Source organism: Microtus oregoni, unplaced genomic scaffold (assembly GCF_018167655.1).
Source record: "Microtus oregoni isolate MIOR12 unplaced genomic scaffold, Mior012 000012F_ref0000307, whole genome shotgun sequence".
NCBI lineage: Eukaryota > Metazoa > Chordata > Mammalia > Rodentia > Cricetidae > Microtus > Microtus oregoni.
This window is the reverse complement of record NW_024543071.1, coordinates 13,597,582-13,624,205: the sequence shown is the minus strand read 5'-3', so window position 1 is coordinate 13,624,205 and position 26,624 is coordinate 13,597,582. Positions and strand designations below refer to the sequence as shown.

At 53.3% G+C, this 26,624-nt stretch overlaps 1 protein-coding gene across 4 annotated transcripts in view; it reads right to left on the bottom strand.

Moving 5' to 3' along the window:
* The window catches only part of Sh3pxd2a (SH3 and PX domains 2A), a 204,057-nt gene that overhangs the window by 55,343 nt on the left and 122,090 nt on the right, over positions 1 to 26,624 (bottom strand). For 2 of the 4 annotated variants that reach the window (XM_041662211.1, XM_041662213.1), the window contains exons 6-7: positions 23,921 to 23,949; positions 2,674 to 2,718 (exon numbers count right to left, since the gene is read on the bottom strand). In XM_041662211.1, coding sequence (XP_041518145.1) covers positions 2,674 to 2,718; positions 23,921 to 23,949 — 74 coding nt within the window. Of the gene's footprint in view, positions 1 to 2,673; positions 2,719 to 23,920; positions 23,979 to 26,624 lie in introns of those variants that run through there. The other 2 variants (XM_041662212.1, XM_041662214.1) reach the window with 2 other exon arrangements.

Below are 26,624 nucleotides of genomic sequence, written 5' to 3'. Positions count from 1 at the left end.
AGCAATCTGGGACTCGGGAAAGCAAAGCAAAGGGACCCTTCTCCAGGGTCACACAGCGCAGGCAGGCTGCCACTCTTCCTGGAGACAGCTGTGCTAGCTGTGGGATTCTCTCCTCCCCACCTTCCACCCCCAGTGCAGGCAGGCTCCCGGCTCCTCCCTCTGGCATCTGCCTCTTGGGGTGTCAGCATGGCAGCAGGCATTAGGAACAGGTATCCAGATGAGAAACTGCTTGGTGATGTCATCTGGAGGGGTAGCTCTGGATCTCCTCCAAGGTAGGCAAGGCTTGGAAAATTGGGGTCTGGAGGAGTCTGCGGGAGGTGGGGGAGCCTCCTTGTGCTTGGCAGAGTGAGAGGGGTGAACCCTTCTAGAGAGTACTGTTTCCTGGGTTAGAATGGGCCTTTACGGAAGAGGAGTCCCTGGCTGGGCCTGCTAGGGTCCTGAGGATTGCTGCCCTGCTCCTGCCTTGCCTATTCCTCCAATAACCATCTGCATAGAACTTTGGGATTACCTTTGTCAACTTAAGTTTCTAAACTAGGCCTCTGCCAAGTCATTTCCCGGCTCCCACACCTTCAGTGGCTCCTCATTACTTACAGGATAAAAGGCAGATCCAAGCCCAGCCTTTCCTGTGGTTGGTGCTCCCCTGCTACTCCTCCACCATTCCACGGAACACTCATGATTCAGCACCCATGATGCTCCTGTGCACACTCTTCTTCAACAGCTCCTGCAGGCCCTGCCCCCTGCCCCCTATCCACATGCATTCCCCTCTCTTTTATTGCTCTCAATTCTACCCAAGCCCTTCTGCCTCTCTAGGAGACTCCCTTAGCACCCCCGTCACAGAGCGTCTTGTTCTCTCCTGGGCTTTTGGTTGGGAATGGTTTCCCAACCAGACCATGTACTTCAGACCTGATATGGGTGCCACAAGACAAGACCTAGACCCAACCATTGCCTGGCATTCCAAAGGCAAAAGATTAGAGTCAGGGTCTAGTCCAGTCTTGCCCTTGCTTGCTCTGTGACCCTGGGGAGGTCACTTAACCTTCTCGACTCTGGCCTCCTCATCTGTGAGCAGGAACAGTATCTCAGGGGCTGTTCTGCCTCTGCACTGAAGTCACAGGGCCTAAAGCCCCGAGCAAAGTACAAGCAGCTGCTTAGAGAGTAGAGCATGGGAGACGGAGGAACCAAAGACCTCACTGCCAGGGACAGCAAAAGCCACTGCCCCAATACACCTCTCCTAGACCCACCTCCAGGCAGGCAGGGCCTTACCAGCAGGAGAGAGCCAACTCGGAGCCCCTTGGTCACTGAGGGTTGGATGCCAGGCTAAGCATCCCCAGGACCCCAATCTATTAGGATCTCTGGCATTAGCCCATCGCCTCTCTGTTTCCTGTCTGACAGAATTCCCCCAGCATTCCAGAAGGGAAACCAAGGCTGGGAGAGACTTGAGCCTTGGACTCTCAGTTGGCCAGGCCCCGTGGGAGCTCAGCCCCAGGTTCCCCATAACCCTCCCAACCCTGGGCATCCCACCAAGGCCCAACGGCCGCTTGCAGCTGGTTCTTCCCAGGCTGCACTGGGCCTGCTGGCCTCTCAGCTATACGTTTGGTGAATAGAATGCATTGCTGTGGGCCAAGTGGGCTCGGGCTCCCTGGCGTGAGCAGAGGGGAAAAAGGGACAGGAGCCCAGTGATTAGCTCAGGCACAGGCCGGCATCATAGGGGACACCATAAGGATGACCAGGAGGGAAGGGGGACCTCCCCCACTGCCTTCTCGCCTGGCCTCTCTCCCAGGATGCTCAACACCCCCTTCCCTGCCAACAGCAGTGGCGGGAGGCAGGGAAATGGAGCTTGAGCTGTAACCCTGCAACTGGCCCAAGACCTCTTCTCCCTCCAGCCCTGTGGTGCCTCCCCACCCCTTCAGCCTTAATGTTTGCTCTTAGAAAGAACGGGACCCTGTAGAAGACTCTTCTGGAAATGCCATTGCTCTCCCACCACTTACGCTAAGCACTATAGTCCTGCTGTTCATGGCTTTTGCCACAAGGTTAAAAACCAAGACCCTGATCCTCTACCCAGATGGCCCAGATAAAGGCTAAGGTACTGCCATGAAGGTACGTCATGGCAGCTAAAAGCCCTGGGGCGATTCCAAGCTCTGAACTACTGGGATTTAGATCTATGATACACCCTATCACATGCACAGCGAGGACCCTCCTGCTCTCCAGATCTCCTACTCCCCTGAGAGATCTCTGGAAGGTGTCAGGGACTCTGCCTCACATGAGAGATGGCTCATTTTTGGCTACTCTCCCTGGGATGGTCAATGTGATAAGGCCAAAAATGACAGAAGCCCGCCATCATCCTGGAACAGAAATGCCCCGAGATGGCATCACATGCCCTTGGGAAGGTTATGCAACCCCCCACCCCCACCCCCCCCACACACACCCAGGGCAGTGCAGGCAGGGCATGGCCGAGCTGGGATTCGAAGCCACAGGCACGGGGCCAGCACGATCTCACCCTCGCCACACTTCAAGGCTGTGCTGAGGATGACAAAGGGTTGGTTCTCCCAGCAGGCAGAAGGCCCTGGAGTGGAAAAGCCCCGCATGCAGATCAAGGGAAGCATGCGCAGGGCGAAGCCTGCCTCCTCGGCACACACGCTGGGACACATGTTCATACGCATGCACGCAAGGCAGTACCTGTCACGTCCTTCTTGGGAGACTCAGTCCAGCTGGTTAGCCACACTTCCGAGTCCCCGAGAGAGCAAGGGAAGCAGGAGAGAAAACCGTTAGGCAGGCAAGAGGGCCACTGAAGAGTGGCTGCAGACACTGAGGTTCAGGGCGCCCTGGGCGGAAGGCGGGGGAGGGGAGGGAGTGATTTCCTGGCCTAGGATGACTGCTGGGCGTGGGCCTGTATGATTACAGAGGCTGGCTGGGATAATGAGGTGTCTGTTGAAACACAGGAATCTCTGAAGCGGACTCCTGACCCAGGCCCTCCCTGCAATGGGATTCGGCTTTAGTGTGGGCTGGAGAAGGCCGCTCTGCTCTGCCTCTGTGGCCATGTGGGAGGCTGGTCCTATGGGGCCTGGTGGCTCCAAGGATTGTCAAAGGCCAGCGGGTTCAGCACACCAGACCCAGGAACTCAAATGTCAGGGGAGTTTTCAAGTTTTATGAGACCGCTATGCATTGAAGTCATGTTCAGCTCCTGCCACAGCTGCGGCCCCTCCCCCCAATAGATGATAATGTAGGAGCAGAAGACTCCTAGTGGTTCTCAACCTTCCTAATGCTGATACCTTTTCCTCGTGCTGACCCCTAACCATAACGTTATGTTCGATGCTACTTCATAACTGTAATTTTGCTACGGTTATTAATCGTAATGTAAATATCCATGTTTTCTGATGGTCTTAGGTGACGCCTGTGAAAGGGTCATTAGACCCCAAAGGGTCATGACCCATAGGCTGAGAACCACTGTCCTACAAAGCCCTTCATTTCACGCTGGACCCAGGAGAGGGACCTCTAGTGGTGGGGAGATGAGGGCTGTATTCCAGGCTCAGACAATAGTTTCCCATCTGGGCCTCAGTTTTCTCACCAATGAAACAGGGAGGACAAAACCACAGTGACATGGAGGAACTGGTCATTGTGGGCTAGGGTGCCCTAAGAACTATGATGGGGAGGAGCTCTTCACCTGCACGCACGCGTGTTGGTTAGCACACCACAGGAGGACAACTTTAGGGAGTCAGTTCCCGCTTTCCACCTTGACACGTGTTCCAGGGGTTGAGCCTGGATTGCCAGGCTTATGCAGTGAGCACCTTTCCTGGCTGAGTCACAGGGCCAGTCCTGGTTCAAGCATTTCTGGAATATCAAAAGTCACCACAAACCTTGGAGGTCACACAGGCACTGTCAGCTCATAGTGGAGCATTTACTCCCATGAGGACTCAGGAGGAGGGCACACGCCTCCGGCCTCAAGCTGCTCAAGAGGCACCGGATTTCTATGAGATAGAAGGGAGCCATTCCTAGAGATGACCCCGAGTACAGGGTACTGGTTGCAGGAGACAGTTACACGGCTGCTGCACACATGAGAGGCAAACCCTTGCAGGGCTGCTACTGATGACCAGGGGGAGCTGCAGCCCTCTCCATAGCAGACACCACAGTTAACATTGGTCCAGCGTTTGTGGACTCCCCAGCTTTGAGCCACACACCTCATATAAGCACTACTTCGTTCCTCTCTGAACAGCAGGTGTTGTTAGTTCATCTTGCACACACAGTGAACCAGAGAGGCAGCGTCCCTCACTCAAGACTACACAGCTAGGACAATGCCCATCTCTCGCAAGGACACTGATCAGGCAACCCAAGCTCGATGCCACCGTTTCAAGCACATTCATTACACACTTGTTCATAAACCTGCCTCCCCTCCCCAGCCCCCGACCTGGAAAGCTGGGAAGCTGCTGTTTCAAATTTTACTGTAACCAAAGAGCGAGTTCTAAAGTGGTCTCTGGGGTTTGAGGCCTGGGTACAAACCCAGGATCCTCCCCTTTAAGGGAGTTACTTAATCTTTTGGAGCCTAGTCTTTGTTTTAGAAATAAACCTCTTCTTCAAAGTTGATTTTTATTTCAGTCTCTCTTTTGAGTGATTGCTTGCATGTATGTCTGCGCATCACTTCCGTCCCTGGACCCGCCCCAGAGGAGCTGTCGGATCTCCTGGAACTGGAGTTACAGATGGTTGGGAGCTGCCATGTAGGTGCTGGCAGTCAAACCCGGGACACCCTGCAAGAGCAGCCAGTACTTTTAACCACCGAGCCATCTCTCCATTCCCTCAAAGTCTATTCTGGAGCTTCTAAAACTCAGGATAAAGTGACATGCCTGCCTTCTTGGCTGCTGCGATGACTAGATGAGGGGATGCCAGTAGACACCATAACGCCTAGTAGTTACCAGTGCTTCCTGAAGGTTAGCCACCATGGTGGGTATCACTTCCCTGCTAGCACGAGCTTGGCTCTCAGCGTCACTCAGCTCTGGCGGCACCAGGGAAGTCATGGTCCCAGGATACAAGGGTGGTAACGGAATGATACACTATGCTAGATACACCAGGAAAACCCCTGTGTTTAGTCTGAGATACTTCCCACCATCACCTTCAGACTGGGTCAGCTAGAATAAGGGACAGGGCTGGGGCTGAGGTCAGAGCCTCTCACCAAGACTGGCAGCCGGCAGGACTGCCCCCATGGAGCTGAGAAGGGCAGACATGCTGAGGGCCACCAAGGTTCTAAGTAGCTACAGGCAAAAAGGGCCCAGTGAAGAGTGGGGTGGGGATGGGGAGCTTACCTGCCTGTGCCCACATCTTGCACCCTCTCTTCCTTTGTGGTTCCCTCTGGGTTCCCTCAGGAGAAAGTGTTTTGAGAAAGGCGAATCTCCCCCAGTGAACCACAGAAAGGCATTCTGCCTGGGTGTAGACAGTCCAGGAAGGATTATTCTGCCAGCCAGGGGCCAGGGAAAGCTTACCTTAGGGCTAGGGGTCAGATGGTCTCTGGGCAGACCACTCAGTTCTACCATGATGGTGCAAAAATGAGCTGGGCATGGGGGAAACCACAAGTCTCAGTACCTGGGAGGTGGTGGCAGGATGATCAGAAGTTCAAAACCTGCCTGGGCCACTTAGATTCTGTCTCAAAATCTAAAGAGGGCTGAGATTGTAGTTCAATGGCAAAGTGCATGTCTAACATATTTGAGGACCTAGGATCCATTTCCAGACAAATAAATAAATAAATATCACCCAGTGATAATACCAGGAACAGTAACTGGGCCATTCATCCTCCAATAAAAACCTTATTCACAGCAGCACAAGGTAGGCTGGAAGTGGCCATAGGTCAGAGACCTGAGCACATGCCCATCCTCCGAGGAAAATGGGATAGACAGAAACAAGCCTGTCTTTTTAAGAGCAGATCGTTTCCCAATCCCTGGATGTGCAGAGTAAATCCAACCCTGCTGCTCCCAGCCTGCCCTGGCAAGCTCTCTCCTGGGGTGGGAAGGACCCATTCCACCTAGTTCTAATGAGCAGAGGAGAGCCTCTGGCTCCCACAACCGGGCCCTCTGGCCAGCAGGCAGACAGGGCTGCTGGCTCAGGGGCAAGAGGCAGACACAGCCAAGAAACAGCTGTGACCAACGCAAACCAACTGGCGCTTTCTTTCCCTGTCCTCCACTGACCAAGGAGCCAGGGTCCCGCAGAACAGGGACACAGTTTCCCACAAAATGAGAGGCGTGGGACTGGCATTCCACACCCCTGGCCTTGCTGAGAGCTAGCTCTGCGGCCTCGGGCAAAGGGCCTCAATATTCAACACCTGCCAGGGAGAGCACTCAGGCCTGCTGGCCTCTCAGGTGGTTGTCTGACGTTCTAGACTTTCCTGGCAGAAAGCTGGTACTTGCCATAACACGTGAGCGAATGAGCCCTGGAAGACCATCTTTCCAGAGAAAAAGAACCACTTGAACACAGGTTCAATTTCTGGAAAAACCAACCCCCAAAAGGAGATCGCTCTGAAAGATGCCTTATGTTTGAATATGAGACATCTCCTACAAGCCTCTGGATTTCAGGTCTTGTCGCTAGCTGATGGGATTCAGGGAAGTGACTGAAACCTGAGGCTTTGAACCTAAAATGGAGCGGGAGATGGGAAGACGTAGGGAGTGGAGCCCACCTGGAAGGAAGCGGGTCACTAGCTGCATGGCCCCAAAGATGCTTCGGAACCCCTCCCCTTCCTTCTCTGTCTGCTTCCCAGCTACAGTGAGGTCAACAGCTTTGCTTTGCTGTCTTATTTACCCCAGCCCATGGTGATGAGATGGAATTGGTTAGTTAGGTTTGCACCGCTGTGACCTGGCAGGGACAGCTGAGGAAGAAGCTTCATCTGGGTCCATGGTTCCATCTACCATGGAAGGGAAGCTCATTTCACAGGAGGTAAACAGTAACAGTCGTTCACAGCACGGTGGACCAAGAAACAGGGAGCTCGGCTAGAATATGGGGAGGGACAACCTTCAAAGACTGGTTCCCTGGTGAGCTGCTCCCGGCAGCTAGGCCTCCTAAGGGCTCCACAGTCTCCCAAAAGAGCGCTGTGAGCTGGAGAAGCATTCAGATCACAGGTGCAGATCTGCTCCGTGACAATGACTGTGACCTCTGTGGCACCATAAGTCAAAACAGACCCGTCCTCCCTTTGAAATGTTCCCTCGGGCATCTGCTAGAGCCAATGGAAGACTGAGCAAGGCATCGGGCGGGGGCAGAAACACGGAGCAAGAGTAACAAGGACCTGGGCCTTGTGCCCACTTTGCCATTTTCAGTGGCTGAAGCAGGACACCTAGCAATCTGACTTCTTGTCATCCCCACCTTCTTCAGGAGTTTGCACACTGCCGTCATCTGCTGCCCTGGAAGGCTCCAGGACAGGTGGGAGCGACAGCTTAGGGAGATGATGGGAAGCAGGCAACAGCAAAAGCTGTGGATTCCAGGGTGATAAGATGGTGTGGAGATGGGGTCTTTCAGTTACCCATAATGTCCATGGTCCTGCTGGCCAGCAATATCACCAAGAATCTAGGCCCAGGGAAAGATCCAGAGTCTGCAGGTCTGACCAATCGCTGGGCTTGGTGCAGACTCAGTGGCTGACCCTGGCTCCTGCTGGGTCTGAGTGCTGAGGAAGAAGCCAAGAACGACAGGCAGGTACTCCTGAATTTCCAGAAGCTCCCCCAAGGTCAGACTGTCCTAGCTACTCTAAATGAGAAAAGGACTCCGCCTCCCCTGTCACCCTAAGCCCCTAACCGTGAGCTACTGCAGCGCTGTGGGAACCGAGCTCCACATACCCAGTCCAGCCTTAAACTGTGTGTGCAGGATACTTCCCTGGAGGAGAGCAAGTTCCACATTCCCAACTAATAAACCTATGGTGGGCTTCAGGCCTGGGTGGAGGGACAAGAAGGGGGTGGGCTGCCAACTGCTCAGACTCCATGGAGAATGACAGAGAGCCAAAGGCGTGGGGGACCAGTTTTCATGGCTCAGGGATTCTGCCAGGCCCGATGGAATGAAAATCTCTGGCCTCCCCAGCCCTTCCCTCTGTCAGGATCTCAGGAGAGGCCTCTCCCTCTTTGGGAATTCTATTGTTCATACCCTTGAGCAGCTTCTAAGCAACCAGCTGCATCCTAACCACCCCCCCCCTTCTTTTGCTACAACTCGACTTTGCACAGGGCCAATTTCTTAAGTTTCCGAGACTCCGTGTGCTTCTTTCCCTCTCTGACTATGCTACCAGGAAACCTGGCCACTGCTTTCGGCCTGTAGCTGCCAGCCCCGTATTTAATGGTAGCAGCAGCAGCAGGAGCTGTTTTCAGGACAGGAGCATGTCCCTGTCTCCCCCACTGACATGGACACTTGTTCCAACAGCCCCACGGGGCTCATCCGTGTCTTATAGAGGAGTTGTCTCCGGGGAGAGGGAGCGGGCACAACCGTGAGAGAGACTATTGCCATCTGGGCAAGCATGGCACAAAAGAAGACGGTGAAGACGAAACAAAGAGGTCAAAGGCCAGTTTCCCCAGCTCGTTACTACGCCTCAGTCAAACTTCTTATCCTGGTTGAAGGTCAGGTTTAAGTGTGATTTTGAGGCTGGGCGATGGTGGTGTGCGCCTTTAATCCCAGCACTCAGCAGAGGCAGGAGGATCTCAGTGAGTTCGAGGCCAGCCTGGTCTACAAAGTGAGTTCCAGGACAGCCAGGACTGTTACACAGAGAAATCCTGTCTCAGGAGTGGGGGGCGTGGGATGAGGAGTGAATTCGATTGGGCAGTGCTGGGAGACAAGGCCTCACGGAAGTGTTTGGGTCATGTGGATGTAACCACCAGGAAGGGGCAAGCCTTTCTCCCAGGAGCAGCTTGGCTACTACTGTGGGTTTTGGGCCTCCTTTTGCCCTGTCACTGTTGAACATCTTCGGCTTCCTGGTCCTATCACACAGGCCAGAAAGACCATGTGGGGACTCACGGACACACACACACACACAGCGAGAGAGAGAGAGAGAGAGAGAGAGAGAGAGAGAACCACCTGCTTAAGATTCAGGCAGACAGTGGGCTGGAGAGATGGCTCAGAGTTTAAGAGCATTGCCTGCTCTTCCAAAGGTCCTGAGTTCAATTCCCAGCAACCACATGGTGGCTCACAACCATCTGTAATGGGGTCTGGTGCCCTCTTCTGGCCTGCAGGCATACAGACAGACAGAATATTGTATATATAATAAATAAATAAGTAAATAAATAAATGAATAAATAAATATTTTTTTTAAAAAAAGATTCAGGCAGACAGCATCACTTCTCACACGACCTGAGGAGGGTGGGGCACGGCTCTGAACACCTGACGTGTTTTCTTACTTAACCCTTACAATAATCTGCCTTCTGAAGATGAGGAAACTGAAGCTCAGAAGAGTTAATGTCCTTTCCCAAGGCCCCAGAGCAAGGAAGAGCTGGTGTCGGAGTGGAACCCAGGCAAGTGGGCCCGGAATCGGGAACACAGGGGCCCTCGGGGGAGATCTCATTTTCTGGTCTTCCCCTCTGGCCTTATGTCCTTCTGCTCTGCTCCTCTCTGTTAAACTCAGCCATGTTCCCACAATTGTCTGCAGCTACAAAGATCTCCTTCCCCAGAGTGTTGCCCTTCCCAGAATCCACGTACACATGGGACAGCCCAGCCTAGGGTAGGAATGTACTGAGCTGCTGGAGGAAAACAAGCAGACGGTCTGCTCAGGTGGGGAAATGGGGGTGGCCCATAGCTTCTGAAGGACCAAGAAAAGGATGCCTTCCTGAGCCAGGGCTGGGACCGGGCCAGTGCAGCCCAGTGGGTGCAGGGAAAGCCACCTTCAGAAACACTCAGCTGTCCGGGGGAGGGGCTTCAGCAGAGAGCAGCAGGCAGGCTTGCACGGTGCTGAGACCAGAAGCTTCTTTTTAAAGACAGGTGGCCACATTCGTTAGTTGGGAGATGTGTGGGCAGACAAAGGGGCACTGAGTGGGGAAATGGGTGGGCGGGGCCGAGCATCTGCTCCTGGCAGCTGGGCTTGACCCAGCACAGCCCCTTGGGTGTGGCCTCCCCCTCAGTTCTCAGGTCCTTACCTCTCCTGGAACCCTGATGCTTGTGTGCAAGAAACAAACACAAGACCAAAAATTCCAGCATCCCAGCCACTCCCTCCACAGGGTGGTCTGCCTTGGTGGTCCTCCCTGCAGCTGCTCCACCCACCATCCCTTGAGAAGCCCCCACTTAGGGCACTGTGTATGCACGTGCATGCACATGTGCGCGCGCACACACACACACACACACACACGGGTAGCACAGAAATGAGTCAGTGACTCAATAAGACAGACAGTCAGACACTTCAGATCTATAGACTTAGTCCTGTACCCATCTCTTGGCAAGCTTTTTCAGGAGTCAACAGGGAGGGCAGGGCTGCAGGGAGGGGGTCAAGGGTAGTAGGTCAGGATGGACCTTCCAATCTAGGTAGTCTGGGGTAGAACATCCCGTCTCTCACTCTGGACTCAATCAGCTGCGGCTGTGTAGTGAGCAGCGTCCTCAGGCCCTGCTGATGTCCCAGTTCTACAGGCCATCTTCAGCACAGGAGGAGGGATCGTACAACGCCTCCCCTTCCCCAGTGATCTTGTCTGCTCTGTCTTGAAGCAGCCTGGCACCCTTGGCTACCTGCTTGACCCTGTCCAGGCACCTGCAAAGGGCATCCTTCTGCTCTGAAGCTCACTGGAGTGGACTGAGAGAGAGGAATCAGGGTGAGTCCCCTTACTGGTATAACAGGGCCTGATTCTGAGCAAGGCTCACAAGCCACAGAAGTGAGGTAAGGGCTCTTGTCTGAACTGAAGTTGGGAATACCCATTTTTGAAGGTTGGTCTGTCTCACTTACTTTCCCTGTTCCATTCACTATTTCATCCAGCTCCAGAACGCCTGCGAGGGGCTGCGTTAGCAAGTGTTCACATAGCAGGAGTTTAATAAAAGCACACTGAGCTAGGCACAGCACATATCCCGGGGTGAGAGCACGTGCCCGAAAATCCTTTGGACTCTGCCATACCTCAAAGTGACCGTCCAGTTAACCCTCAGCAGATGATGGGAGCGTGAACTTTTTTGGTCCTTGCTTTACTGGTTTCATAGGAACCCAACCCACTGATTTCTGCGGCCCTGATATTAATCTAGTCCAAAGTTGTCCTCCTGAGCCACATGCAGGCCTTCTGAGGCTGGAGGATGCCCTCAACCTTCCTGGACACTGTGGTACACAGACCCTCAGGCCGAGCAAACATCCCAGAAGGCTGCTGACTGACATTTGCTTCAAAGTGTTCCAAGGACTTTAAAAAAAAAACAAAAACAAACCCATAACCAATATAGTTTTGTGACAAGATGGATGTCACCGGAAACAGGAGTCTGTGCAGGGGCAACGTGCTTATCATGACTGTAAAATCCAGGGCCGCAGGACCCCCTCCTCCATGGTGTCTGCCTGAAGCCCCTGGGCCTCTCCCGCCTTGGACTGGCCAGGTCCCCTGAGCTCAATGATGCCACATAAACAGCAGTGTATGCCCACGCACACGCACACAGAAGCATGCATCGCCACTGGGGAAATACCACAGCTGACTCTCAGGTGACTGAACTTTGCCCAGAAAGCAGCACCTGTGAGAGTGCCTGCAGGACAGGGGAGGGCTGGGGGCGGGGTTAACCCTTCCACACCGCAGTCCAGGCTGAGCTTCCCACCAAGAAGAACCGAAGGACATAGACAGACCATGTCTCTGAGCCCTGCCCTGCTCTAGAAAAAAAGGCTGTTCTTTGTTCTGTCCATGTCAGTCCGTCAATAACGCTGGGGAGTCTGGCCTGATAGACTTGTTCCCAAGGGAGGCCACAGGCAGAGCCCTAGGGAGCATGTCCTATGGCAGACACCTAGGTGGGGGACCATGGCCAGGAAAACAGCTAGAATGATTGCACTCCTTTTATGGGTGTGAACAAGCATCTCTGAGACTGCTCTAGGGTTCTACTCTAAAAAGAAGGCTGGAGGAGGCCCCTGGGACAAGCGCTCTCCCATTCAGATGCACCGTTCCTATTAGCAGAGGTGATCTGTGCTAGCTCTCTGAACAGCACCTCACGGCTGGTACTTGGAGAATGTGGAGGAGCTGTATGCTCAGTTTACTTTACATGTTTCCTTACTGAGATAGCCTGTAGCCCAGGCTGGCCTCAAACTCATGGCCCACGTGCCGCACTCTCCCATGCAATGGGAAGTTTTTCAGCGCCTCACACGGGAAGTTTAGAGACAGTGTGTCAATGTAACGCAGACTGGCCTGAAACTTGCTATGTAGCTGAGTACGATGCCTGTTTCCTCTGTTGGGATTGCAGGCATGTGTCACCATAGCCACCTGAGATGCCCAGTTTAGAGGAGGCCTGCACACTGGGTCACCAAGGGCTGTGACTGGCCAGACACCTTCTGCACAGCCGCTCCCTCTCTTTGCCTGGCACTCAGGAGGCTGACGCAGGAATGCACACGTCCACTGCCAGGATGGGTGTGATGGCTAGTTTTTATGTCAACTTGGTGTAAGCTAGGGTCATCTGGGAAAGCATCTTAATCAAGAAAATACTTGTCTGATGACTGATATGAGAGGTTCAGCCCACTGCGGGCGCTACCACTAGGCAGCAGTCCTGGATGGGACAGGAAAGTTAGTAGACAGTGTTCCCCCATGCCTTCTGCTTCAGTTTCTGCTTGCAGGTTCCTGCCCTGACTTCCCCTAGTGACGGAGTGTGTTCTGAGAACTGTAAGATGAAATAAACCCTTTCCTCCCAAGTTGCTTAGCATCATGATGTTTTATCAGCAATAGAAACCCTAACTGGGACACTGGACAACTTAGCTAGATTTCATCTAAAAAAAAAAAAAAAGATGGGGGTTGGGGGTTGGAGCTACATAGCTCAGTGGTAGACAACTTACTTGCTTAGCATGCATGAGGTTGAATCCCTAGTGACGGTTTGAATGAGAATGTCCCCCATACACTCATATGTTTGCACGCTTGGTTCCTATTTGGTGGAACTGTTTGGGAGGGATTAGGAGGTGTGGCCTTGTTGGAGGAGGTGTGTCTCTGGGGTTGGGCTCTGAGGTCTTCAAAGACTCCCATCACCCCCAGTATGCTCTCCGTCTCCTGCTTATGGACCAAGGCGTGAGCTCTCAACTGGCTGCTCCAGCCGCCTGTTGCCAATGCGTACATTCCATCATAGACTCTAACCCTTTACACTCTTTCTGCTAGAAGTTGCCTGTGTTCTGTGACACATTCTAGCACCAGAAAACTAAATGTTTGCTTAGCAAACAAATCTCTAAAACAGCCAAGTCTAGGAGGCCAATTCTAGGTCCAGCAACAGCCACACAGTCCTGGAAGAAAGGTCCAGAACCTTCACTTTTTGGGAGACTTGCTCCTTATCCTTTCAGACTTCAAGGACCCTCCCCCTCTTCCAGACTGCCACTCCTATCCACAAGGTCATTGGCCTTGAGAAGAGGTGGCCCAGGCCATGGGAGCATGGGCATGGGCCCTGAAATCAGAACCCTGGGATCAAATGTAAATGAGGCCCCAAGAGGGACTAGATGGGTGGGGCAGGTAGGGAACAGAGTGGATGTCCTTCCCTGACAGACCTATGTATGTGCAAGGTCTCCATGGGGCCACTGCCAGTGTACAAAGACAGTCTTAATGTGGCCTGTGTTGCTGGCTTGTCACCCTCCTGAGGGTGGACCCTGTTTAACACTCAGGGAACCTACAGGGATCCAGGGTGACCCAGGGAGATCCAGATGAGAAAAAGCTGTCCCTGAGACCACAGATGCCACCCCCAAGACACCACACATGCAAGTCAGAAGCGGAGCTGAGGAAAGGGCAGTGACAGGGAGCCAGTGCTCCCCACAGCCGGGAATGTGAAGAGATTCCGACATGGCCTCACTATCTTAATGCAGAACTCCTGTCCCGACATTACCGGTCCTCCCATAATTATGCCAGCTACTCTGGTCACATGGTGACAACCAGATCCAAGGGGGGCAAAGAAAAAGTCAGGGAAAAGCACGCTTTTCCTTCTAAACGTCCTGAAACTTTGGGAAACCTCTCTGCCTTCACATTTCGAAACTGACCAATTATAAGAAGGCTGCAAGCCAACCGAGTTCCACACGGCGCATTTCTCATTTCTGTTTCTAAACTAAGCGACTTTAGATCAGAAAAAGGTGCAAACAATGAGCAAGGCGCATTTCCCTTGGGTCTCTGTTTTTCCATCAGCTTCATCATTACTGGAAATGCTGCCCCAATGTCACATGTCTGCAAACCAGAAAGCCAAAGTGAGCAACAAGCTGGGTTCTGGCTGAGGGCTGCGGTGGGAAACATTTCTTTGCTGGACCACAACTGGGTGCCTCCTTCTCCCAGGAACAAAGCCTTACACAGAGTCTCCTCACTGCCCACGATGAGGCCAGATTGGGGGTGGAGGTGCCAGTGTTTGGGGGAGGGGTGGGCTTAGAACCCTGTTTCTTGACAGTTCCTTGCAGCTTACCTCCAACTAAAAACATCTTCAAAGAGCTGGCCCAGGCACATGGGGATACAGCGACATCCCTCTTGCTAACTTCATTGTCTATCAAGCCCGAATGTGGCCATCAGTTCACACCCAGAATGTAAGCCCTGGCTTAGTTTAAGAGTTCTTAGGCAGTATAGTATAGGCTTCATGCCTACAATCCCAGCACATGGGAGGTGAAGCCAGGAGGATCAGGAGTTCAAGGTTAGCTTCCATCACCAAGAGAATTTAATGCCAGCTTGGACTACAAGAGCCCTGCCTTGAAATAAAACAATCCCTGGGCGCCCATGCTGAGGTAGTGGGTCTGGACAGGGCCTGAGAAACTGCACTTTAGCAAGCAGCCTCAAAATTCTGACTGGGCCTTTGCCCAGGCTGCTCTCTTCCAGTCCAGCTTCCTACTTCCCCAGCAGGAGAAGGTGGGTGGTAGGAGCTGCAGAGGCTGCTAAGAGAACAGGACACTGGGTCTCCAGGCTGCCTGGACTTCCTTCCTGAGATCCCAGAATCCGGGAAGTGCTCTTCCTTCCTGCCCCGCATCGTGTGCCCAGGCCAGCTGAGCAGCGATGGCTGCCCTGGCTGCGAGCCAAGGCGTGTACCCACTGCGTGCAAGCACACAACACGTGAGCCGTAGTGACACTCCATCACATCATACCACATGGGCCGGCCGCGGAACACAGCCAATCAGCCTCGTTTCCAACGAGATGGGCTCTGTACTTAGGGGTGATGTGAGGCTGAGGAGCCAGTGCCATGAAAATTGAAACTGTTTAAAAACACAAGCCCGGGTGAGACGTGCCAGAAGCTGTTGCCTGACATGGCAAGCTCACGCAAGGCCAGGCCAAAGGAGGGCGCCTAGAGGAGCTTGATCATGGTCACCAGACCGTCTTCCACTGGAGATGAATGGTTTCAGCGGACCAGGAAGCTCTGGAAATTGCTTTGGTAGGGGGAATACTATATTTTCCAGGGCTTCCTCTCCAGCCCTGTCTCCTCTCCTGCCAGGAAGGCTCCTCTCACTTATCAACCCCAGGTCCTCAGTCACGTCTCTCGCTCCCAACACCCAGCGCACACCCTGCAGCTCATCCCAGCTTCAGAGCGCTTTTCTCCAGCCTCCCCGTGGGTGCTACCTCTCCTGTTCTCTCTGGTCTGCCTCCCTGTATCCATGACAGCGTCCTTCCCTGTCGGCGGAGCTGAGCACTCCCGGGGCCAGGAGCCAACCAATGCTTCAAAGAATCAGAAGTCAGTTCTCTGCCTGAAGAAGGCTGCTGCAGCACTAACCCTAGAAAAAGCGGATCTCCAAGGCCTCACAGATGCTGGCTCTGCTGCATTGGAGCCCTCACACACCTCACTGGCTCTAAGACCTGCTGGAGTCTGCAGGAGACCAAATTCTGCCCACCCTTCACCTGGGGCAAGCGGACACTCTGAGCTGTCTCATCTATAAAAGGCAGGCGGGGACTGAAGAGATAGCTTGTCACCAAGACTGACGACCTGAATTTGATCCCTGAGGACCCCCACAGTGGAAGGAGAGAACTGACTTTGTAAGTTGTCCTCTATCTTTCACATACATGCTGCGGTGCACGCACACACACGCAAATATACAGTTTTTTAAAAGGTGGCCCAGCTTTTTTTATAGCAGCCAGTACTTATAGGTAAGTCCTACTATCAGAAAAGTATACTTTATTTAAAACTGAACTTGGAGGTTTGGAGAGATGGCTCAGTAGTCAAGAGCACTGGCTGCTCTTTCAGAGGACCTGGGTCCAATCCCTAGCACCCACATTGTGGCTCACAGCCATCTGTAACCCCAGTTTCTGGGGATCTAACACTTTTTCTGGCCTCTCAGGCAGTAGGCATGTATGTAGTACCCAGACATACATGCAGGCAAAACACTCACAAATATAAAATAATAATTTAAAAACATAAATAAAAAACTTAAAAAATAAATAAAGACTAAACTTAGCCAGGCACAGTGGCTCATGCCTCTAACCCAGGACCAGAGAGGCCGAGGCAGAAAGGCTGCCATGAGTTCAAGGCCAGCCTGAGTTACAGAGTGAGACTGTCTGAAAAGCACAATGCGAGGGGCCAGGGAGATAAGGCTTGGTGGGCAAGGCACTTGCCACAAAGTCCTGGGCTTCATCCCTGGAACTTACACAGTGGACAGAGAGAACGACCCCCACATACTGTCCTCTGTCCTCCACACATGCCCCAAACACATAAACAGTTTAAATGTGTGATATTTTTGTTTACTTTCAAATGTTTTATATTAGTTTATAAAATTTTAAAAAAATTAAGTAAGAACATTAAAAACAAGCAAAAACAAATAGAACCCACCCAAGCTTAAAGGCTAGGCCTAGGGGCGCAGGCTTGACTGTGCTATTCAAGAGGCTGACGCCCACGGCTGGAGAGACGGCTCAGCAGTTAAGAACACTTGCTGCTCTTCCAAAGGACCTGAGATCTCAGCATCCACACTGGGCAGCACACAGTCACCGATGACTACAGCTCCGAGGGGTCTCAGGCGTCCCTCTGGCCTCTGGAGGCCCCCCCCCATGGCATTTACTTACTGCCCAGAGTGGGGAGGAGCAACACCAGCACCCTCTCCTACAGAAGCACGGGTACATCTCTGTGGCCTCTTGCACCTCCATTTTACAGATGAAACGGAGGCACAAGGAAACCAGGACTTGCTCAAGAACAAGAACTGGGGCACGAAATGGGCATTCTGGGTCAGAATCCACACTCCTTTGGGGCTCACAAGATGGAAACAAGTATTATGATACAATCTTTTTACCTTAAAATTGAAGGTAACATCAACTTCTCCCCTCCTTTCAAAGCCTATAATAAACCATAAACACGTAAGCCAATAGCAAAGCCGACGAAAGGCTGAGCTGAGGTTTAAATCCTACCTAGGGTGTCCGATGCCAAAACCTAAACTCTCAACTCCAACAGTGTGCAACCACAACAGCACTGATCTCATCAACAGGGCCCAGTAAGACCGTTTTGGGATCAGAGATGGAAGGCAGGCTGAGTAAACAGGCTTCACCAGGAACATCAACACTTGCCCAACAGAACCACCTTGCAACACTCTTGAGCAACCTCATTTGCATTGAGACAGCTCACCCAACGCTGACAAGGAGCACCAGGCCCCTAGGCCTGGCAAGAGGCAGCACGAGGAAGCCATGATCTCAGAGCTTCTAGGGCCACTGCGCCGCCTAGTGGCGAATCTCAGAACTTCTCAAGCATCTTCCTCGGGTGCTACGGGAACTGGAAGGGAAGCTCTGCTAGGGGGCTTCCTTGTCCTCTGGGACTCTGGGAGGAAGCCTGCCCATCTCGGAGGGTTACCACAGCTATTACTGGCCTTTCCTGCTGCTGGCTGGCAGAAGGCCCTCAGAATGGTTCATGCCATCCCTCCAGAGAGTGCTTTTGCCTCTGCTAGCTAGGTGTGATGCTCAGTGGACCTGCTGGAGAGGCCAGCCCCCCCCCGCCCCCACACATGCAGTCTGTGGTGGTGACGGCTATAGCCCATCCTTAGTGGATGTTAGGTAAGGAGACTTGCTCAGCACCGGGGTGGTGGTGAGGGAGACCAGAGCTGTACTGGGCAGAGCCGAGACGCCCTGAAGACCCACCACGTGGACAGCAGTTCTAACTTGGGCTTGGGTCCAACCTGTTTTCTAGAGGTCTGCCCTATGGCTGCAGGCTGGCCTAGACATCCCTGCTGGAGTGTAAACCAGTTCTTTATGATACAGCCGCCCCCTACACACCCTGGTTCTTTCCCTCCCTAGGTGGTCCAGGCTGGCCTTGAACTTGGCCTTTTGAGTGCCAGGATTACATCATGCCCAATTACAATAAATCTCGCACCGCCTGTCTTCTGCCGCTTCTGTTTTTCCAGGTGAAGGAACGTGTCCAAGGTCATACGACTGGCAACCTGCGCACACGAGCTAGGAAACTCAAGCGTGTGAGTCAGTTTTGTCAACTCGACACAAAGAAGTAACCCAGAAGAAGGGACCTTAATTGAGAAGGGGCCCCTCACTCAGACTGGCCTGTGGGCAAGTCTGTGGTGCATTTTCTTGACTAATAATTGATGAGCACAGGGCCACCTCTGAGCAGGTAATACGGGGTCGTATAAAAAGCAAGCTGGGAGAGCTGTGGGGCAAGCCAGAAAGCCCCACTCCCCCATGGCCTCTGCCTCAGCTCCTGTCTGGAGTTCCTGCACTTACCTCCCTCAGGGATGGACTGTGACCTGGATGTATAAGCCATACAAACCCTTTCCTCCCCGAGTAGCTTTTTTAGAACATTTTGTCTCAGCAATCAAATACAAACTAGAACATCAAGCAATCTGGCACTGTCCACATTTTCCCGAGGCCCAGCCGCAATCATCAAACCCACCAATGCTGCCCCTGATGCTGGGGTCCGCCACCTGGACTCTGTCCATGCTATGGATCTCCAATCACCAGCTAGAAAACCAATCCAAGTCGCATCACCCTGACCCCACCACATCCATTTAGCGTCCCTCATCTCACCCAGAGAAATGGGCACAGCACCCTAAAATGGCCCGGGAGGCCCCATGTAATCTGTGCTATGTCACCCCACCTCCTCTCCCGGCTGTAACATATCCATTCTTATACCCTGCCCCTCATCCTGTTCAATCTCCACCCCGCACAGCCCTTCTGCTGGAGGAGTTGGCTGGCTCTCACAGGCCTTGGGCCCTCCCACTTGCTGTGCTCTTGGTCAACTAACCCCGCCACCCAATCACTTCCCCCATCACACAGCACCTTAGTTCATCGCTGCCAGCTCCCAAGCAGCAGGCATTTTCCCGTAACTCGGACACCTGGGCAGTACCCTGCACACAGCGGGGGCTCAGGAAGGACGGCTAAAGCCATGGTTAATCTTGCTTGCCCAGAGAGAGGCCACCTTCTCCAGACTCTCACGGGGAGATGCGGGCATTCAGTCTCCAAACCTCTCAACAAGTGGGGGGAGCTTGTACCGGTGCAAACCCTACAGCCAGGTTTTCAGGGTGGTGGGAGATGGACAGGAAGCAAGAATATGCACATGTCAGCTCAAGGGGTCAGCAACAGGGAAGGAGACAGGTCAGAGAGGGCGAGGTTGGGGTGGTTTCTCTGAGATGGTACACAACAGAGCAAAAGTCTCCAAAGGGAGCCAGCCATGGGGAAAATGGAGGAAGATTACTCCAGGTCAAGGGTGCAGCAAGCACAAACGCCATTCAAAGGAATGAGTTTGACGTCTGAGGGCCGAAGATGACCGCGTGGTTGAACAGGTTTGACTGGGGGGGGAGTGTGTTGGGACAGAGCCCTGGTCAGAAAGGCAGTAGGGGTCAATTATGCAAGACTCTGTAAGCCAGAAGAAAGGAGTTCTTCACCGCGTGGAAGTCCCTGGGGGAATTTCAGCAGGTTTGGAATGTAACTTTGAGAGTGCCCCCTAGCTGCGCTACAGGGAATGGCAACTGAGAGGTAAAGGTGGAAGCCAAGGAGGGCCACTGGGAGAGCTGGAGTCTTCCTGGAGAGGTGAGTGGACCTGGAGGTGAAGTCCATAGGAGAGGGAGGGCGGGCCTAAAGATGACTTTTAGTGATAGGCAGATACTACCAAGTCCTGGCAAAGAAAGAGGGAGAAAGAAAGAGGTGTGCTGGGAGAGAGATGCAGATGAAAGTCAGACCACGCTCTCCTCTGTCCAGGTCAAATGTCACCCCGCCTCCTCCGCGAGGCTGTAAACCACCTGACATCGTCCTTCCCCAGCTCTGCCCAAGCCTTGCTTCTGATTTTTTGTGGGGTGGGTGGGAGTGAGAGCAGGATTTTGTCAACCAAAGCAGCAGGCGTCACCTCAGCGGGGACGGTTCATGGGGATGGTTCATTTCAGAGCGGAATATGAGTATACGAGTAACCACAACCAAGAACACCGGTCCAGGTTTCCCCAAATAACAGGTTCCAGAGAGACAGAAATCTGTCTACAGTAACTGGTGCAAAGAAAGTCCTGAAGTTATATGCTTTTCAAACACACTGGATGCATCAGGTTGCCAGGCAACAGCTGCAAGGGGAGTGGGAGGAGGGCTCCGCTATAGGCTTCAGAAAAATCCGACGGTACCCTTAGCCGTTGGCTGGCGGGAAGTAGGACTCCGCTCATATATTCCAAATGATTTACCTAGTGGTCACAAAGATGTTAGGTCACATGCAGCGGAGGGCGACAAAGGTTGGTGAGGCTGAAGATGCTCCAGGACAGTTAGGCTCTTGAAACACCGCAGCCTCTCCACACCACCGAGGTTCCCTTCAGTCAGTCAGTCTGTGCTGACGTAGCTTCTTTCTAGGAATTCTAGAAATCGTTCATAGTCTCACGTAACCAAGGCTGTCCTGGAGCATATCATAGAGCCAAGCATCCTTGGCTATATCATAGAAGCCAGACATCCCTCTGGACTTCTGACCCTCCTGTTAGGCTTCCTGAGTGGTGAGGATGCAGGCACACACCAGACTGGGTGTATACGGTGCGGGGACTAAACCTAGGTTTTGCACAGGCTAAGTGAGCATCCTGACCCCAGCCTTCCCTCATGTCCTAAGTGACACGAACCTGCTCCCTGAGCAGGAGACAGGACAACCTGGGCCCAACGGACAGACCGTGTCTCTAGACAAGTGGTTCCGCCATCAGCAAGGGTCTTCCGAGGAGTCAAGCTTTGAAACTAGGCTGGAAAGCAAAGATGAGAAAAGGCACCCTCTTGTGTGTGAGCAAGCCTCAGAGGCTTCACCGCAGAGCCAGGGGTGAGCCCTAAACCTGGACTCTGATTCTGCATGTACCCAGAGTCGAGGACCATCACCAGATTGGAGTTTTAGGTTTCTCCTGGCAAAAGCCACCACACAGTGTGGCTGAGTGGACCACGAAAAGTAAAGTTCTGGGCGCGGGCGCTCACTGAGTAACAGTGCTGCTGCGGGCAGTGATCTAAGCATACCCACAGTATCAACTGATCCAGTCTTCATGGCTGCCACCTACGTGTGTGTTAGGGCTCTCCAGAGAAACAGGCCAAGACAATGTGCATAAAGGAAAAAAAAAACTATTTTTGAAGTTGGCACATGTGACTGTGGAAGCTTGTTGAGTACCAAGTCTGTGATGAGAGAGGCCGGGTGGGAGCCTGGGAACCAGCCACGGTCAAGTCCAAAGGCAAGCTACAGCAGAGCTCCTGGTTGGCGTGTGCGTGCGCGCGTGTGCGTGCACACGTGTGTGTGTGTGTGTGTGTGCGCGTGAGTGTGTGTGTGTGTATGCGTGAGTGTGTGTGTGTGTATGCGTGAGTGTGTGTGTGTGTGTATGCGTGAGTGTGTGTGTGTGTGTGTGTGTGTGTATGCGTGAGTGTGTGTGTGTGTGTTCCATTAAGACCTTCAATTGCCTGGATGAGGCCCACCCACATTAGAGAAGGTAATTGGATTTATTCAGGGTTCACTGATTTAAATGTTAATTTCATTAAACAACAACATCATAGAAACACACAAATTAAGGGCTGACCAAGCACCATGGCCCACCTGAGGACATACGAAGATAACGATCTAAAGAAAAACAGCTAACCACCACAAAGTGGATGTAAACATCCCTAATTTACGAAGACAGAATGGGTCCTGGGAGGGAGAAATCTCCCATGAGTCACAGGGAAGAGGATCCTGGTTCTGAATGCCTGATGCCTGGCTCCAGCCTGCCATTTTAACCATGACATTAAGTGGCCATTACCATAAGCATACCAATGTAAATTAAATTTCCTCATCCGTCCTTTGCCTGGATGAAAATGGAAGGCAGAGAAACTGAAGAGGTATTCTGGGTGGGGCATGGAGGAGTGGGCAGGTTCCGTAACGTAAACCAGAGGAGCACAAAAATGACGCTCTATATACTAACGCTACGGCTACAGTATCATACAGTACTATATATAGTATGATACACATATTATTTCATAGGGTTATGGTTTTATTAGGCGCTAAGAGCTATTCTATATCACATGAGACAGGCATCCTTATTATTTTCTGTTTTAAGCATAACGGCAACAAGAGACTTCCCAAGGCCAAACAGGAAGCTGGGGTTCAGCATTAACAAGCGTCTTGGTTATCCCAGCCCCAGTTTTGCCCCTCCAGCCCGGTTCTCCCTGGGGCTCTGGCTGGCAGTGTTGATGACCAAACTTTTCAGGCTCCTGCCACAGAAAGAAAAGCCTCACTGCTGCAGGGCCACCTGAGCTACCCTGGCTCAGCAGTCAGTCATCTGCACACACACATGCTACCCCACAACTAAGTACACAAGCATGCTTCAACAGGCTTCAGCCTACAGCCCACGGAAGACACCCAGCCTATGCACAGTTATCAGCAGGACCACCCATGTCCGCACAACCCAACCTGTGGCCTCCCACACACAGACACAAGACAGCATGTGTACACCCAGCACACCCAAACCTATGTTTACAAGGACACAGAATACAATTACTTCCACCTCAGCTCCCACCCATTGCGGCGGCACATAAGCCTCTACTTGGTCCACAGTCCCCCAGCATTGAGATATAGGGGCCTTGAACACAGCCCCAAGGGTCAGACTCTTCAGGAGACTGTCCACAACGCTGCCTCACCATGACACAGGAAACAGACGTGCATTATATAGCTCGCTCTGTCTGCCCCAGCCCCGCACCCCAAAACTCACCAACTCATCGCACTAACAAAAGATCACCCTCCCCCAACTAACTACACCCCACCCACACCCAGGCGGTGTGCCATTTGGGAGAGCCTCCCCCACCCAGAATTTTCTTTGGCCCTCCAGGGATAGTGTCAGAACCTCGCTCTTGTTTGGGAAGCACCTACACCTCCTCCCACCGCCACCACCCGCCCCCCCCCCCCAGCTCTGCAAACTACTGCAGCTGACCCCACAGCACTGAGCAGTGCAAGCTCAGAGCTGGGGGAGGGTTCGGGTCAGTGGTGAGGTGCAGCAATCCCGAGTCTCTCAAGAGCAACCCCTTTTCAGTTCCCTCTCACTTTCCCACGCTGAAGAACCTGCGTATCCACAAACTCTTCCATCGCAGTGCAGTGCGAAGGACGAACGGGAAAGCCACAGCGGTAGCCAGTAGTGGCTCCTGCAGCTGGGATGCAGGATCCGGCTGCAGATGCTGCAGGGGCTTAGGCCGTCCTGAGACATCCCCTGCCCCATGCACCCCTACTCCCATTCAGGAGTCAGAGGGACTAAGGAGGAGAATGAAGGTGTGCGTGGCAGAGAACTTGGAGGGCAAGGGACAGGGAGGGGGCAACAGATGTGCACCCCCACCCCGAGGCAGGCAGGACGATAGTGCCGCAGGCTAGAAAGGCATCCCCTCCCTGCCCCCGCCCGCGAAAGTCCTGCGCAGGATCAGAGGGACAGGTGCATGCAGCTGGAAGGTGAGAAAGACAGACGCTGAGATTCTCTTACCTGATTTCCTTTTGGAACTGCCATAATCTCTGAAAAAGAAACAACAACAAATAGACATGGTTAGGGTGGGCGGGGGGGGGGGCACGGAGCTGCAGCTTTGGGGCGCACACCGGCGCGCTGTGGCAGCTCCCGGCGCCTCTGCTCATGTGATGCCGCGGCTCTACGAGCCGCGCGCTCCGCAGTTGCACGCACTGCGCGTTGCGATACCCGCCCGCCGCCTCGGCAGCCCGGCCTCCCCACAGCGCGATCGGCCTCCTCGCCCCGCCCCGCCTTGTCGCTCCGCAGCCCTCACCGGACCGCGCCCCGGCCTGCCCAAAGGGGCTCACCTTTCCCTAATCCTCAATAGATCCAAGAAGGCTATCAGATTCCAGTGCGCTTGCAAAACAGGGAAACTGAGGCTACCGGAGGGTGGGCGATCGCTAGAACCCAGGCTCTGACCATTGGCGGACCCACTCCCCACCGCTGGAACACTCCCCTTCGCTGGAATACTTTGCCTCGCTAGACAAGTAGCGACTTCCTCAGCAAGCTTTCATTCCTTCAGTTAGTTTGTGCGACCCTTTGATTCCATGGTGTCCTCCCCCATCCCCCCACGGCTCCTTAAGGCACACACTAGCTGCTTTAGCCCACTCCATCTTTTGGGACTGGCGCAAGTGGTGGGCAAACATCGCTTGCGGGAACAATATTTAGCATCTGCAGTTCTTTTTCTTGAAAGGCTAAGGCTGACACTGGGCCTTCTCTCAGAACACTCCGCAGCGGTACCTAGGAAGCTGGGAGTGGCAGGAGTGGAGACTGAGCTTCTAAAGTGAGCACTAGGTTCTAATCCTGTCACTTAAAATAACTGTTGAACCTTAAGCATATAGTCCCTCCCCTCTTCCAGCTGCCCTGCTTGGAGTCTGCCCAGTTCTGCCCTCGGGGTACAGGTCGACCTAGGGTCAGTAACAAGCAGAGGCAGACACCCCAAAGCTGGCTGCTCTGCCAGTACCCTCCATTCCCCCAACTTCCCTTCCCCAGCCTCATGGAATTCCTAAAATCTGAGTTCTGTTAAGGCTCAGGAGCCAGTTTGGGACCTATCTGGAGACAAGAGGAACTGCCCTCCTGGTCCCTGGGGACCAAAGAAAATGCCACTTGCTACCTATTTTTGGCCAAGCAAACTAGCTAGCTGGATCTGCTCCCTGGAGAAGGGTCTCAGTGGAGAAGGGCGGGCAGCCATCAGATTCAGAGCCTTGAGGGCGTGGCCTTAGGCAACAGGAAAGATGATTGGCCTATAGAGGCAGAGATGCTGGGACAGTCCCCACTCCCTCTCCCGAGCTTTGGGCAGGGTCTGGGAAGCCTCACAAAACCAGGCTGGCCTTGAACTTTTGCTTTCGACGGCTTCCTGAGTGCTAGAATGAGCCCCTGGGGCGATGAAAATCTGCAGGGCCTATGGGGCAGAGGCTGCACTGTTAGGAAGGGTGGGGAGTAGGGCTTGGTGACACAAATCTGTATACCATCACTAGGAAGAGGGTGGGCTCTCATCCTGCCCCCTTGATGTGCTAGCTAGTTTTTATGTTAACTTGACACAGATAGAATCATCAGAGAGGAGGGAGACTCAACTGAGAAAATGCCTCCAGAAGATCAGGCTGCAGGCAAGGTTGTAGGGCATGTTCTTAATCAGTGATTGATGGGGGAGGGCCCGGCCATTGTGGGTGGGGCCATCTCTGGGGTGATGGTCCAGGGTTCTATAACAAAGCAGGCTGAGCAAGCCTCGAGGAGCAAGCCAGTAAGCAGCTCCCCTCCATGGCCTCTGAGTCAACTCCTGCTCCAGGTTCCTGCCCCGCTTGAGTTTCTGTCCTGACTTCCTCCAGTGATGAACAGTGATACGGAAGGGTGAGTCAAATAAACCCTTTCCTCTCCGCTTCACTCATGGTGTTTCATCGCTGGGACTCTCGCTGAGCCCCAGCCTGCCTCTGCCTCCAGTGCCCCCTTGGTGTTCAGATGCGGGGAGAGCTCCCAGTAGGGAAAGGATTGGTATGTGGTGGCTGTTTCCCACCCAGAGAGGAAATTCCTTTTCTGAGATCTTCCACTGAGGCTGGCCAAGAGGGAAGAGCAGGCCACGGCTGGCAATTCAGAGCCGCCATTTTCCCAAAGGGCTTGCAGTGTTCTAGAACTCCACAGTACACTGGCCATTCCCAGGGCTGCCGGTGGCCAAGCAGGAGTGGTGCCCTCCCTTCAGTGGCCTCCTTCTCCGTGTTGAAGGCTGTCTGGGATTGTCTTCGAGCTGGTTAGCAGCCCCAGTGGGAAGGCAAGCTAGCTGTCCCAGAGGAATGAGGCATATGTCACCAAGCACCACACTGAAGCTCAGGCTGACCATTCAACAGAACCATCTGGAAAGCTGGCTAGAAACCCAGGGTGGAGCCACCCACACCTACTTGGTTATCTGTGTTCCCAAAATGTTTCCTTGGGATTCTGAGGCTGGGCCAGGGTTGCATAAGCACCAGTACCAGCACCGGCCACACCTTAGGGGCATTCATATGAAGCAGGAGCAATGTGCTCAAATTTCCCAAAAGGCTTCCAGACAGAACCTCTGGGCTTGTCCTGCCATCAGAGTCTGCAGCCCTCCACCCAGGATTCCTGGATCTCTCCCCCTAGCAACGCCATGTTCTCCCCTTTCAGGTGAGAAGGGCAAGGCTTATAGACACTTCCTTGTCCAACATCAGTCAATGAG